General features: G+C 37.1%; 1 protein-coding gene across 1 annotated transcript in view; it reads right to left on the bottom strand.

Annotated features, from left to right (window-relative positions):
* Nucleotides 1–15834, bottom strand: part of VWA8 (von Willebrand factor A domain containing 8) — a 336899-nt gene that overhangs the window by 98448 nt on the left and 222617 nt on the right. The window contains exons 30-35 of the mRNA XM_040623208.1: nucleotides 12744–12854; nucleotides 11780–11844; nucleotides 11172–11297; nucleotides 9959–10068; nucleotides 9162–9316; nucleotides 4455–4650 (exon numbers count right to left, since the gene is read on the bottom strand). Coding sequence (XP_040479142.1) covers nucleotides 4455–4650; nucleotides 9162–9316; nucleotides 9959–10068; nucleotides 11172–11297; nucleotides 11780–11844; nucleotides 12744–12854 — 763 coding nt within the window. The remainder of the gene's footprint in view (nucleotides 1–4454; nucleotides 4651–9161; nucleotides 9317–9958; nucleotides 10069–11171; nucleotides 11298–11779; nucleotides 11845–12743; nucleotides 12855–15834) is intronic.

Here is a 15834-nt window from a genome sequence, read left to right as displayed (position 1 = left end):
CACCAAGGTTAGGAGGAGGTATAGAAGTTGTCAGACAAATCAACCGAGAGCACATTCAGAGGGAAGATGAAATTATATTAAAAAATTCACTCCTTTTAGCAACGTAATTTGATGTACATCTGTTAACTACCAAGTTCAATGCACTTCTGTGTTCACAGATTAAGACTAATGTGTGCCTTGCAATCCTGCCAATGCCAAAAATTTGAATTTACTTAAAGTTCAAAACACAGAGTATCACTTTTAATCCAGAGTTGTTTTGTGTTTGAAGAGCTCAGGTCTGTGATTAAAAAAAGAAAAGAAAAGAGAAAAGAAAAGAATAGAAAAGAAAAGAGAAAAGAAAAGAAAAGAAAAGAGAAAAGAAAAGAGAAAAGAAAAGAAAAAAGAAAGCAGCTAACATTTAACAAGAAAAAAAAAAAAAGACTGGAAGAAAGTAGTAAATCTCTCCCTGTGTTCATTAAACAAAACTTATGCCATCTTTGTGAAAGCCATCAGGAGAATAGCTTTAAAGCTTCTACCGATTTCTTTAATAAAAGGCTGATATGCATTAGTTCCTGACTAATCAGATGGCTGGATTCTACCTACTTAAAAAAGACAAAAACAAAAAAAGTTTTTTATACCAGTGTCAGCTCAAAGATTGCTTCTTAACCAGAGCAAAGATATTTCTTATGCCATAATCTTTCCTCTACTACTTTGGAAGTTATATGCTTTATTCCTAACTTACTGACACACAAACTTAATATCCTATCTTTCCTCCCGAACAATGTAAGGCACTTAGAACACTTTAACATTAGTCACTCCTCTCCTAACTTGCAGATTATAATTGTCTCATAGTTTTGATATATGCTTCTTAAAATTTCACAAACTTTTGTTATTTTTGTTCCTTATAATTAATGCTTGTTAGCCATATATTTACTACTTTCTCATGTATCCTCATCTGAACTGGTTGATCCTTAGGCCTGTGCACAGCTATTCTCCTGGGATCTCCCTTCATCATTCTCCTAGGGATTTTTTTTTTTTTAACAGCACACATTTATAAAATTCTTCCTACGTGCCAGACACCATTCTAAGCACTTTATATATATTTTAAATATTTAAGGAATACTACTTAAACAAATGAGGGGAAATAAAACTCCTAACAATGAAGAGAAAAATGGTAAAAGATATAAACAGGCAATTCTCAGAAGAGTAAATCACAACATATGAAAAGATTCTCAAAGTTATTAAAAATTAGGGAAAGATAAACTGACACCACAATAAAAGGTCTGATCCCTACAAGAGTCAATAAGGATGGGGAGCGTCAGGACCTCTTTTCTGCGGCTGGAACAAGGCAAGGAAGCACTTTGGTAATTCTGCTCTTTGATATACACCCTATAGACTCTCAGCAGGTACACAAGGAGAGAGGTACAAGGGTAGTCACTGCCCCCTATCTGTAATAGCAAAAGTCGGAAAGAACCTCAGTGTGCACCACCAGAGACCACATGAATAAACTATAGCGTTCCGCGTGGGAAGTAAATGATTGAGCTATCAATATGGATCATCTCCTTTGACCAAACTCTAGTCAGGCTCTTCTGGATCCTCTTCCCAAATAGGCATCAACTTTTGGGCTTCAGTGTTCATCTCTGTACTGTTCACTTTTAGCAAGAGTCCTGCTAAGTCAGTTTACCCAGAACCCCCCACCCCTCACATGTGATCAGGTTCCTCAGCCTTCACCATCCTCGAGGTAAGGCCTAATCACCCTGGCCTGCCTTCAGCAAGAACCCTCCCAGGTCAATTTAATTGGAAGTCTTCCTTTTCCCTGATTTCCTCTTAGTAGTTTTGGTTCCACTGATCCCTACCAACAGTTAGAAGATCTATATTACCTGATTTTGACACTCATTATAAAGTAGTGTCAAAGCTAGAAAGTAATCGAGTGTGCTATTAGCAAAGGGATAGTCACAGAGATCAATGGAACACAGTACAAAATGCAGAAACGGACCCAAACGTATGTGGTCAGTGATTTTCAGCAGAGGTCCAACTGCTGAAATTCAGTGGAGATAGGACAGATCTTCCAGCAAACGGTGCTGGAACAAGTGAATATCTGCATACAAAACAATGAGTCTCAATCCACACCTTGCACCATATAAGAAAAATTATCTTAAAACGGAACATTAAATGTAAAACCTAAAACTACAAAAACTTGTAGAAGGGAGATTTTCCCTTCATCAAAATGGGAGAAAATGTTGGAAAAGAATGTATCTGATAGATTTATACCCAGAATATATAAGGAACACAAAACTCTTAAAAAAAAAAAAAAACCCAAATAATCCAAGGGCAAAAAAATCTGAGCCATTCACTAAGGAAAGTACACATGACAAGATGCTCAACCTCATTAGGCACTGGGGAAAATACAAATTAAAATCATAATGAGATATTGCTGCACAACTACTAGAACGGCGAAAGACTGACTATTCCAAGTACTGGCAGGGAGGCAGCAGAACTAGAACTGTCCTTCATTGCTGATCGGAATGCAAAAGGTTTTGTTACTTTGTAAAACAGTATGGCAGTTCTATCATAAAATGTAAAAATGCCATTCCTACGTATTCACCCAAGTGAAGCAAAGACTTATGTTTACTTAAAGATCTGTGAACAAATGCTCACAACAGCCTTATTCATTATTGTCAAAAAGTGGAAATGATGCAACTATCCACCAACTTGTGAGTAAACAAAGTGTGCACATCCAACAAGAGACTACTACTTGGCAATAAAGTGAACTATTGGCACACACAACAATATCAATGACTCTCAAAGACATGATATTAGGTGAAAGAAACCAAACTTGAAAGACCATATGTTGTATGATGCCATTTATATGAACATTCTGGAAAAGGCAAAATCCATAAGGACAGAAATCAGGTCAGTCAGGGGACAGGGAGCAGGTGGAGAGGCTGACCACGAAGTAGCATGGGGGAGATTTTTGGGGAGATGGAACTATTCTCTGTCAGTTATGGTGATGGTTACACAACTCCATGTGTTTGTCAAATTTGCAGAAATATACAAAAAAGGGTGACTTTTACTCTATATATACTGAACCTTAATAAGGACAAAGGCATATTTTAAAACTATCACTGTCTGATGCATGGAGAGTGGGTAGGATGGGGAAAGAGTGGAAGAGGAAATGTCAGGAGGCTGTCGATATTCTAGTGCAAGACGGTGGTGATCTGGATGTTGGTAACAGAACTCTAATCAGGTGGGTGGAATCCAAACATATGAGTAAGGTTGTATCAAAAGGACAAGGTAATTTATGATGGGATTAGATACAGAGGATGAGAGAGAAGAAGCATCAAGGTAGACTCCCAGGTACACTGAATTCTAGTACAGAATTTCTCGTCTTTCCTGGAATGCTGTCATGCCACCGTACCTTCCACACAGGGTTCCTCCTTTCCGAAACAACGGCTTCATTTGATTCACTCCCACTCATCTTTTCAAGGGTGAGCTTATAATCACCAGTCTGGACTGCAAGCTTCTCCTTTTATAGATTACCTTGTGAATATCCCCATCACAGCACTGTACTGAGATTGTCACTTTATTCACGTGCCTCATCTACCTTAAGAAATATTTTGAGGAAATGGTGATCTCTTTGGAAGGAACTAATTCTAAATATTATCATATAACCAGGACTTGTCAAACCCAGTAATAGATTATAATACATTTAGCATTATATTTATTAAGTCCACAGTGATAATAACGAATGTAAACACAGGATAACATGTTACTAACACTATGATGCAAATAATAATCAGGGGCTCAACGAGCAAACATTTTCATAATTATCCAGTATGAAGAAAGCCCGTGTGGGTCAGCGAGAAGAGCCCTAGGCTTGGGACTGGAAGACTTGGTGCAGATCTGGGCTCTGATGGTCACTGGTGGGGCGGCCCTTGGCATGCCATCATACTTCCCTTCGTCAGCCTCCCTGCATACAAGTTCGAGAGTACACTGACGACAGAATGGGGATTTGAAGATTAAATAAATGTATACAAGGAAAAGTGATTGGCTCGGGACCTGGCCTATGTTTCGCAGTAATAAATGTAAGAGGACTCACTCTGAGAGCACTGCTAAGGGGATCCGTCTGCATGAGTCCCCGACCTTTCATCACAGGAATTTAAGAAGAACGTGGGCCCCATTTTCTATGCCTGATGGTCTAATAATTTTTAAAAGTCTCTTTGAAAACCTTTTCTAAGTAAAGTTATTGTATAGATTGTAAGGCAAAGGAAGAAGAGTTTTAACAGCAGTGCTTCCACCACACACTGCGAGAAACTGAGTGAAAACTTTCTGAGCACACAGGTACTCTTTTTAGCTACTAGACCCTGGTAGAATTCTTCACATTTATACAGAATAATAATGATAAATTAAATATCCCTACCAAAAGCAAACTACGTTTACTACTTTGGCAAATTAGGAATTGGTAAATTTCTTACCTTTTGGGTAGACATCTTTTAGAGGGACTTCTCCTGGGGGCAGAATCCTGACTATCTGATTGGTATCTAAAAGAGTCACACAATTGCTCTGTTTTGGAGTTTCACTTTTCTTCTTTCCTCCATAGAATGCTCTATCAGTGACACTTGGTTTATTCAAGGATGATGGCCTTTTCCAAGAATAGACTTCACTGGGTGACTGAAAGAAGGAAAAGATTAAAGTACTGAAATATAGGGGTGCCTGGCTCAGTCGGTTAAGCATCTGACACTTCATCTCAGCTCAGGTCTTGATATCAGCGTCCTGAGATCAAGCCCCATGTTGGGCTCCATGCTGGGCATGGAGCCTACTTAAAAAAAGAAAGTACTGAAATATAGTTGACCTTTGAACAACACAGGTTTGAACTGTGTAGGTCCACTTATATCTGGATTTTTTACAGTACAGTAAATGTGTTTTCTCTTCCTTATGATTTTCTTAATAACACTTTCTTTTCTCCAGCTTACTTTATTGTACATATATAATGTATGTAACATACAAAATGTGTGTTAATTGACTGTTTGTTATCAGTAAGGCTGCCAGTGAACTGTAGGCTATTAGTAAAGTTTTGGGGAGTCAAAAGTTATTCATGGAATTTTGACTGTGTGAAGGGGGTCAGTTCCCTAACCCCCATGTTGTTCAAGAGGCAACTGTACTGTAAACTACATTCACCACACCTGCTACAATGCAGCCCTTTAAGCCGATATGAGTGGTAAACTTGTATTTCACAAGTATTAGAAAATCAAATTAGGGGAGCCTGGGTGGCTCACTCGTTAAGCATCTGCCTTTGGCTCAGGGCATGATCCCAGGGTCCTGGGATCAAGCCCCACATCGGGCTCCCTGCTCTGCTGGGAGCCTGCTTCTTCCTCTCCCACTCCCCCTGCTTGTGTTCCCTCTCTCCCTGTCAGTCTCTCTCTTTCTGTCAAATAAATAAAAAAAATCTTAGAAAAAAAAAAGAAAATCAAATTACTTCTTAACCTGTTTGAATTTGGTATAGGAAATAGCTGCTTCATCAATAATCATATTTTTCAGGCAAATGTGAAATATACAACATATTTTTTTTTACCTTGAAATGAATTACAACTAAAAAGAGGGACTATAACAATACAGTCAGTTTAAAAATGAAACAAATATCTAATACAACCACCCTCTGGCATTACCAGCATTCTGAAGTCCCTGAGTGCTCCTTCCCATTCACAGCTCCTTCTGTCCGCCCTAGATGTTTAGAACTCTTCTGGAATTTTGTGGGTTTTTTTTCCTTTTGCTTTACTTAAAATTTTTACCGTATATGTATTTATCCATCCCTACCCCAAGATCATACATTCTCCAATGTATTATCTAAATGTTTTAAAGTTTTGTCTTTTACATGTAAGTCCGTAACCCAGTTGGGATTTATTTTTGTGAATGGCATGAGGCAGAGATTCATATTCATCCTTTTCTCACATGGACAACTAACTGCCCAAATACTGTCAAATACCAAAGAGCACTGATCAACACTGCTATTATAAAATACAGTTCTGAATATGCATGCATCTGCTCCTGAGCACTTCATTCCGCTCTCTTATTTACCTTTCTACCCCTGCGTCTATCCCATTGTCATAGTTACTAAAGCTTTATAATAAGCCTTGAAATTTACTATAGCAAATACCTCTGCTTCTACTTGGTTCTTCTTCAGGAACGTCTTGATTATTGTTTGTCTTTGCTCTTTCATAAAACTGTATGAGAGTTAGATTTGCTCTGCATCCTTGTCGGCATTTGATATTGTCGGTATTTTTTTATGTTAGCCATGTAGTACTGTCTCATCGTGATTTTAATTTGCATTTCCTGAAAGACTAATGATGTTGAACATCTTTTCATGTACTTAATCTTTGTATCCTCTTAAATCGCCTGTTCAAGTCTTTTGCTTTTTCTTCACATTTACCTCGTTTTTCTCTATCTATCTAAATATATTGCAAACTGTGAGTCCACACAAACAGATTCAGTTCCAATGCAATGACTATAGGATTCATTCTAGAGTTCTTCCTTTCTCTATCTGTAACTTCCTTCTCCAACAGTGAGAGACTTCATTATCTTTGATATATTTACTTTCTTGCTCAGTTCCACTGAATGTGACTCATATCCCGTCCCACTACTAACCTTCCCTCACGAGCAAATGTCTTCCTTACTCTGATTGGTCCTGACAGTCCACACCAGGCTATGCTCATGAATGGAGGCCCTCCTCACCTTACTTGGGCTCCTAAATCCTACACCAGGCTACCGCTAGCTCCTCAGGGGCACCATCTGCATCCTGCCTGGAGACGATTCCCATCACTGGTGGTTACACCCTCCCCCATCTGGGATGTCTTCACCTGCTCAGCCTCTGACCTCTGACACCTCCCACTGAGCCACTGTTTGCCCATTTCTATATTGGATGATTTGTTTTCTTGCTCTTGAGTTTTAAGAAATCTTTGTATGTTCTAGATACAAGTCCTTTGTTGGAAATATGACTTGCCAATATTTTTCGCAGCCATATTTTTTCATTCTCTTAACAGTATCTTTCATAGAGCTGAAGTTTTAAATTTTGATGAAATATAATTTATCAAAAATTTTGTTATGGATCATATCTGAGATGCTTAATAGAGTGTTTAATAGAAGTGGTGATAGTGAGTATCTTGTCTTATTCTTGATATTAAAAGGAAGCTTTTTTTTTTTTTTTAAAGATTTTATTTATTTATTTGATAGAGATGGAGACAGCCAGCGAGAGAGGGAACACAAGCAGGGGGAGTGGGAGAGGAAGAAGCAGGCTCCTAGCGGAGGAGCCTGATGTGGGGCTCGATCCCAGAACGCCGGGATCATGCCCTGAGCCGAAGGCAGGCGCTTAACCGCTGTGCCACCCAGGCGCCCCTAAAAGGAAGCTTTTAATGTTTCACTATTGAGGATATTTCTATAGGTCTTTATGGCTATTTGGCATTAAGTTAAGGAAGTGATAAAAAGTTTATAATAATTTAGGTGCCTCTGATAATGCTATAAAAAGTTAATAGGTGACATATCCCTTTATTGATAGCTTTATGAAGAGTTAAAAGAAATTCACATGAAGCAGAAAGGCACTGTGGTACAAGGGAAAGTATACAGGTTTGAGGGTCAGTCACACTTAACCTCAAATCCCAGCTCCTTTACTCATAATTTTTGTGGCCTAGGGGATATGTCTTCTCTTCTGTTTCTTCATCTATAAAACCTTGTGAAGTTGTTTTAAAAATTGTCATGTATGAAAGGGTTTAGAATAGTGCAATGCTTGATTTTTGTGTTAGGGTCTAAAAAATACGATTGTTATAAAATGTTGAAAGGATGCCTAACTGACCCTAGTCTTTCATTTAACAAATATTCACTAACACCTCCTACGTGTTGGTTAAGTAGGGGGGATAGAACTTTTAATTTAACAAGGTCACTAGTCCTACAGGCTATAAAGGATTTCTATAGGGTTAATACAAAATATCTTACACTCAGTGCCAAATACTTTTACTTTCTAACCATTTTTTACAGTAACATTATACTTCTATACTAATTTCTTCAATCAGAAGATCAATATTTTAAATGATTCCACCTTCAGAAACATAGCTCTAGTATTTTCCCTACTGATGGCAGTAATCATTGGGAAAGCATATTAAACACAACTCTCATTCAGTCAAGGCTGCTGTAGATACTGTATTCCAACAACATGTTTCATTTTCAGTTATATAATACCATAGCAAATGATTTTTACTTGATAATTAGGAAGACATATGGCAAAATCCTAAGCCACATATTATCCACTGGGTTTTGGATTTCAGACGTCTTATACTCTGAAATAGTCATCATTCATTAATTACGTTAAAAATCTAAGATTATGTGAGACTGGTGTACTATCAAACAGAGCCCATATTTTTATCTTTAAATGATTCTATTAAAAAATAAAAGCTACAAGGAGATTATGAAAATTAAATGTCAAATCAAAACACACGGAGCTACATCTGAGGTTATTAGATGGCATCTTGGACTTAAATAACCTTTATATTTAATTTTCCCCCATTCCCATCAGGGGAAGATGGTGCCTCATTTCACCTGAAGTCAATTATGAATAGCCTCTTCTTTACAGATAACAGTGCATAACAGCAGAAGGGACCACCTAAGACCAAATTGAGACTATCACCATAATCTGGATGCTGGAAAGATATGATAAATCAGAGCAAAACTCAGTGGAAAGTGAATTGATGTTCATGAATGTTAAAAACATTTAATTTAAAGTTATGAGACCCCAACAAATTTAACTTGAAAATATTCTAGAAGACATATTACTTTGTTAGTCTCAAATGTTCCTCTTGACAGATTACATGAGCACATGTTAAGACAACAAGATGTAAAATTACAGTCAGTAGGTTAAACATTTCACTACGTCACATGGACTCCCATGTATACAGAATACTGGTTTCCCCTTACTAAATTACATAATTACATTACCCTTTGAATGTTAATTTTAAAAAAGCAATGAAACTCTACAGGTAGAATGTATTTTCTAATGACTGATTTGGAATACAGACTTGATCTGAAATGTTTACCAGAATATCATTACATTTTTAACTAACCTTCAAATAGCCTTATAGATTATAGGCTAAACTGGGGAGAAGAAATATTTATTCAATAATTGAAAAAAACGTGCTTACCATGAGATCTGGGAAGCCAATAACAACTGTAGCGTAACTATTCTCGTCTGAGAGAATTCGGTTAGGAGAGGCAATCTTTTGTCCCACAGCTGAACTTAGGTTTTCAGATGACAGTTGATCACTTGAAATTTTATGAGGTATGCTGAGATCTGCTTCTGAAGTGTCAGAGAAACATTAGATATCATATACCCCTAAAATGCTCCAGGAATTAATTTTTGCAAGATTTCATTCTCACCAACTCAAACAGAAAAGCACAAGTTAAAAAAGAGAAAACACTTGAAATTACATTCACGGCCTTTTGTTCGAGAAAAGTCAGTTTTTACAATTAAGGCATCTTCTCTAAGTGAATGCAAGAATTTACTGAATTCAAAATTTTATTAGCAATACATATTATCATTAATAGCACCCTGCAGGAAAGACATGAAACTGATCCGACCCAGTGCTAGTAATGGTTTGTTTTAGTTCTTTTTCATAACAACTTATTCACCCCCCCCAAAACGGTGATGAATTAAGTAGAAATCCTGAGGGCCTGTGTAAAAAAAAAAGAAAAGATGCTACCCTAAAAGACTAATGGACTCGGAACCTAAATGTATAGAAAAATTCTGATTTCTCAGTTCAAAAAATTCAAAGACGGAACTGAAAAGATGATACATTCTTACTTACTAATTCTAATGCAGTTACTAAGTTCTCTCTTTTGGCATAAATTTAACATATGTTGATGTTATTGTTCTTAAACGATTCTAGAGGACTGTAAGCACATACCACACAGCCATGAGCACAAAGAACAGGGAATTTACCTTGTATAACTCCAAATCCTGTGCTAGGGGGCTCCTCTTTCAACACGTACAACTGGCAAACCCCACTATCCTCAGATTCAATGTGTGCAGGCTTACTTAAAAGATATTTCCTGTAAACAAACAAAACATCTAAGTGAAAAGTTTTTTTCTTTAATAATTATGAGTCCAGACTATGAAAAAATCAGAATTCCATACCCCCCCCCACTCCAAAGCCTTGTTTTTATATTCTGAGTATAACCTGCAGTTTCAGAGTTACATCATGAGTTAACAAATAACTTCTCCACACTGTCTATAGGGAGCAGTGCACAATAACAATGCAGTAATAAATAGGAACTAAAATCCAACACTTCCTGTAAGAGGAAGGGCTGGGGGGGGGGGAAGCAACCTAATGTGACACACACCCCCATTATCATGGAACCTGCTATTGCTATGACTGTTTGATCAGCCAGCAAGTCAAGTGAGAACCTGGCCTCTTATTTGTTGACAGAAGCCCTCACCACGGTAATCCCCTCGATCTACTTATTTTTAAGGTTTCTAAAATAGGGATGTATAAATAGCCAGAAATCTTTTGCAGCAGGATACTTCTGCTTGTCACCCTAGGGGCAGAGAGAGTCTGTATTTAGCCAGTAGAGGTAATGCATGAGGGAAGGGGACTCAAAGGTTACCATGTACCCTATTTATGCCAAGTGCATATAATGTCCCATTCATCAAGAAGTATGCAGCCCAATGGGGGGAAAGCAACACAAACATGAACATAACTAAGAGCAATCAAGATAAAATGAAGAAGAAACTTCTAAGGGGTGAAATTCTGTGCAGCTCCAAAAAGGCAACAGCTCTAGGACAGAGACTATGGCCCTTTGAAGAAAGGATAAACCAAAAATCCACTTTGCAGTACCTCTAGCTTGGCAAGAATACTGTGACTTCTCAATGTACGAATGGGAAAAAATCCAAAGAAATATGGATCATATGTAGAAGCCATTATGTTTTTACTGTTAATTTCAATGTCATTCTCAGAAACCCTTTTGTAATTACTCTGTGAAGCAATATTTATTTTAATTTTTCCCCTCCCTTTCTTCTTTCATCTACAGAGACGCCAAATTCTGAAATTGTTAAAAGACAGACACTGGAAGTCAGAACAGTAAGGTTGCTAGATAACTGATAAGCATAGTTGAGCTATGGTACACCCCATGAAATGCTATGGAGATCTACCCACTGGTTTGTTTGGTCCTCCACCAGAAGCCACTTGTCCTCTGCTACTAGAAAAACTGTCTTGAGTTTGATGGGAAGTAAGATGGTGTGAGTTCGCCCTTCGAGAACATCCAGCACAGTCAGGCTGTTCCTGAAAGAGGAGAAGAAAACTATCTGAAAGGAAACGGTGAGGATAATGAACGAGTAGCGATGCACAGTCATTTCATGATTATCATGCAATGCTATGAAGAAGGTGTTCAAGACTAAATCGTAACAAAGAAAAATGGTAATTGAGACAAGGGGAGGGGAGGCAGAGGAAGAGAGAGAATCTTAAGCAGGCTCCACACCCAGCACAGAGCGGGACATGGGGCTTAATCTCATGACACTGAGGTCATGACTTGAGCCGAAATCAAGAGCTGGAAGCTTAAATGACCGAGCCACCCAGGCGTCCCAAGCACTGTCTGTTCTTAGGTCTGTTTTTAAATGTTCTACAATGTAGGAGGAGTTACTTTTATAATAAAACATTTGCAATTTGGTTACACTGGTCTTATAATAAGGAAGCATAATTAAACGAGGAAAGAGAGTGGGCAAAATAAGGATCCCAGTTTAAATCTTCTATAACAAAGAGCTCACCCGTTTTCTTTGTAGAATACTAGCCAGTTTTTGTGCGAAAATTCTTTACACATTTTATAAGTTTCCTGAAGACAAAACAAAACAAAATATTCATATTAAATGTGTGAGATGCAGTCATGTCTCTTTGGCTCCTTTCCCTTAAATAAAGTTCTTTGACATATAAAACATGTAATTCTCTGAGAAGCTACCTCTTTATTTATTTCAAGACTCTTATGGTAATGTGGATCAAAATATATTTCAAAATTTATTTTATCTTTAGGATAAAATTTTTAAAATAATGCCAAATACTGGTTAGAAATAAACCTGCTATTTGGTGATTGTGGAATTTATACCATGACATAAACATATAGGAAATACTGTTTTTTATAGATTTGGATACAATTATGCATTTAAATTATCTGGTTTTTTTTTCCATGGTCTTTTAAGACTTAGGTATGCTCTTTTGCAGGGCAAAAAGTAAGTCTTATTTTATATCCATTACCTTCTTCTGAGTGGCAGAATAAATTCTCTTGGGTGGCCTAGAACTTATTTACTGGTTTAATTTAGGTAATGTAGTCAAATGTTTATTTATTTAGTAGGTGTGATCGGGTGTCATACCCATCAGGTTATTACATAAATCCAAAACATAAATACATAACTTGAAAACAATTCAGTAACTGCATGGACAGGAACTTGTCATGAAAATCATGCTCAAAAAGCTCATGAAGTCTATTATTATTATAGTTCAGTCCCGATAAGTCTTCATGTATGATGTCTACAAAAAAAAGCTATTGGTTACTTAATTATACGTTTATCTACGTCGATTTGTATGACATGAACATCTATAAGTACACAATAAGAGAACTCTCTTGTGCAGTGTAGTAGGAAACCAAAGGCATGGAGAAGGATGGGCGTGCATGCATCTTTAAGGTAGAAAACTCCAGAAATCCGGGGCAATTTGCTGGACAAGCTGGGTGTTCCCTACCGTTTCCTCCTTGTTCCACCAGGAAGGTTTCTTAGATGGACCCTCTTCTGAAGGTAGGATAAGACGTCGAAGGGTTTGGCCAGTGGTATCTAACAACAGGATGACATTATTCTGGAAATAAAGAGAAGAGTAAAAAGCTCAAGATCTGTTTTCTTTTCTTTTCTTTTCTTTTCTTTCTTTTTTTTTTTTTTAAGCAGCAGCCTCTTGGCAACCTGGGAATAGAGGATACAGTGGTAAGCCAAAGGCAAGATGACAATATTGAAAGACTTAAGAGACACCATAAAAACACTAAATGGTTTTCCTTAATATGGAATGTAAAGTACTAGATGGTTGTAGGAAGATATTTCAAATTATGTAATGCAGAATGTATTCTATTTTAAGATTTTATCTTAAAACCATCTCCTTCTAAATATAGGCTACTTTAACCATGATTCCGTTTTATTATTTACTTGAGGAAATTAAGAGGATTGATAATTTTTAAAGTGCATTTGCTTTTATTTAAGTGAAGCACTTAAAGAATATTTCATTGAAAGCTGTCTTACGCTGTGCATATTAAATCTCACTTACACTTTTCACAAATCCAGGCTTACTTCAGGAGATATGTACATGATAAAAAGACAGGTTAGCCAGAAAAGATCAAGGATCCTATGAACCCAGGTCATGATGAGCTTCTTCATTTTAAAATTCGCTAAGCTTGACGAACTCACAGTTGGTGTTGCAATAACATACAAACAAGTGATTTCTCCAGCAGTATTAATCACAGCTTTGTAAATGAAGTAATAATCTCTCAGTAATTAGCATTTTTTAAGAAAAAATTTTTTAAATAAACCTTAAGTATTAAAATCAATGAAAAGAAACATATGAATAAGAACTTAAGAAACTCAGAAAAGATGAAATATTTTATTTTATTATTTATTATTATCATTTAAAACATTTTTTATTTTACTTATTTGAGACACAGAGAGAGAACATGAAGGGAGGCAGAGGGGCAGAGGGAGAGGAGGAGTCAGAAGCAGACACCCTGCTGAGCAGGGAGCCCAACATGGGGCTGGATCCCAGGACCCTGGGATCATGACCTGAGCTGAAGGCAGACGCTTAACTGAATGAGCCACCCAGGCGCCCTATAAGATGAAATATTTTAAAGAGATGCAATGAACTCGGCTTTCTTGAGTTAAAATTTGAAGATGTTTAAGGATTAGACAAAAAGGTTTGCAAAAAACGACAACTTTAAGTTGTCAGGCCTCATTTATCCTTTTATGGCTTTTTGATAAGATAATTATGCAATTATCTTCTTGTTTTTGTTTTGTTTTGTTTTGTTTTAAATTTGGGGCTCCTCCAGTTACCCTAACCCCTATGAATTTTTCATTTCAAAAACTTTCTTTGGGGGAGCGCCTGGGTGGCTCAGTCATTAAACATCTGCCTCAGGGTGTGATCTCGGCGTTCTGGGATCCAGCCCCACAACCGACTCCTCCGCTGGGAGCCTGCTTCTTCCTCTCCCACTCCCCCTGCTTGTGTTCCCTCTCTCGCTGGCTGTCTCTCTCTCTCTCTGTCAAATAAATAAATAAAACCTTAAAAAACAAAACCAAAAACTTTCTTTGGGGAAAATGAAGTCATAAAGCACCCAAAGAATTAATATATGGTTTGCAAAATATAGGAAACAAATAAGAAATGTCTGCTCACTTGTTCCTTAGTATTTACTGAGCAGCTTCTGTTGAAAGCACAAAGGAGAACACAATGATGAATTAACCATGACCCTTGCCCTGTCTTATGCAGTCCAGTTGCAAATAAAAGAAATGCAAAAAGACTGATGATTCATCTGCAAATCTGGGCCCTCATCCTGTGGTTTCAAGTTAATCTGACTCCTAATTGTACTGAAGCGCTCAAGCATTAAAGTCTTATTTGTATCACATAGATTCCTTTGCTCCGAATCTTGGCTGTACTAAAAAATCCTACTAATAAGCATGTTGACAGAGCCTAAACTTCCCCGCAAACACTACTCTTTGAGGGCATCATTGGTATAATATGCACTTCTCCATTCAGAAGGTGTGTTAGGGATATTCTTTCTAAAATCATCATTTCCTATGAGAAGTATTATTTCTGGCCTCTGAAAGTTTGAAAACGATGGCAATACCTTAAAAGTTTTGCTTAAGAAAATGTATTAAGTTAAAAATTTACAGTCTCCATTCTAGATGAAATCTTTTTTTAGCAAGTATTTTTTAAAGGAGAACATCTTTCTCGTATGATAAATATGAACATTAACATGATTCTTAGCACTTCAGCAATTTGGGATAATATTAACTCTTCTAAGCAAAAGAAAATCCTAAAAATAATGTTTGATTCCAAAACATGATTAAGCAGAATAAGCAGATGATTAAACAGATACGATTAAAAAGAAAAAATAAGTTAGTATGGTTTTGCATTTTTCTTCCTTTTTAGGGTCTAATACTTATATGCTCATAATTTGGCACAAGTGGACTGAAAAACTGTATCTTCTAAGTGACAGAAAACATATATATTCAGCCATTGTTGTATTTAGACAGTTTTAGAAGCAACTGGCAACATGAAGGAGTTCTGTTGCTCCATCCTTTTAGATGTTAATGGTTTCCTTCTGTAAATGACTAATAATATATTCTGTCTGAGTTTAAAAATAGAATTTTGCGTCACATCTGAGTACATGTAACCGTGGCTTTGGTGCTCCTTCAAGGGGGCAGGGAGAAAAAGCAAGTGAGCAATTTTATTATGTTTGTATCTGACTGGGAGAAAAGTAACCTCTGGATGACCTCAATGTCCTAAAGTCTGAAATTCTAAACTTTGTGCAGATGAAATAAGTAATCTCATGGCAGGGGAGGGGAAGGGAGGAGGGTCTTTATTTTTAGGCATGGCAAAGTTTCCCTTTCCTCACTTGAGATTTTATTTTAGCAAGGAAGTTTTGAGCAACTTTTTTAGCCAGGCAAATGCATCCAGAGTGAAGCTTTATAAAGACAAGGCATAGAGGAATTCATGGGAGTACTTCTCTACAATATTTTAGCTCTGCTTTCAGGGAGGGCAGAATGGGGAAAAGGAATCGAGGGCAGGGCACTCATTTGTTAGT

Source organism: Ursus maritimus, unplaced genomic scaffold, assembly GCF_017311325.1.
Source record: "Ursus maritimus isolate PB19 unplaced genomic scaffold, ASM1731132v1 scaffold_10, whole genome shotgun sequence".
Classification (NCBI taxonomy): Eukaryota; Metazoa; Chordata; class Mammalia; order Carnivora; family Ursidae; genus Ursus; species Ursus maritimus.
The sequence above is the reverse complement of the archived record's forward strand: the minus strand, read 5'-3'. Positions and strand labels throughout refer to the sequence as shown.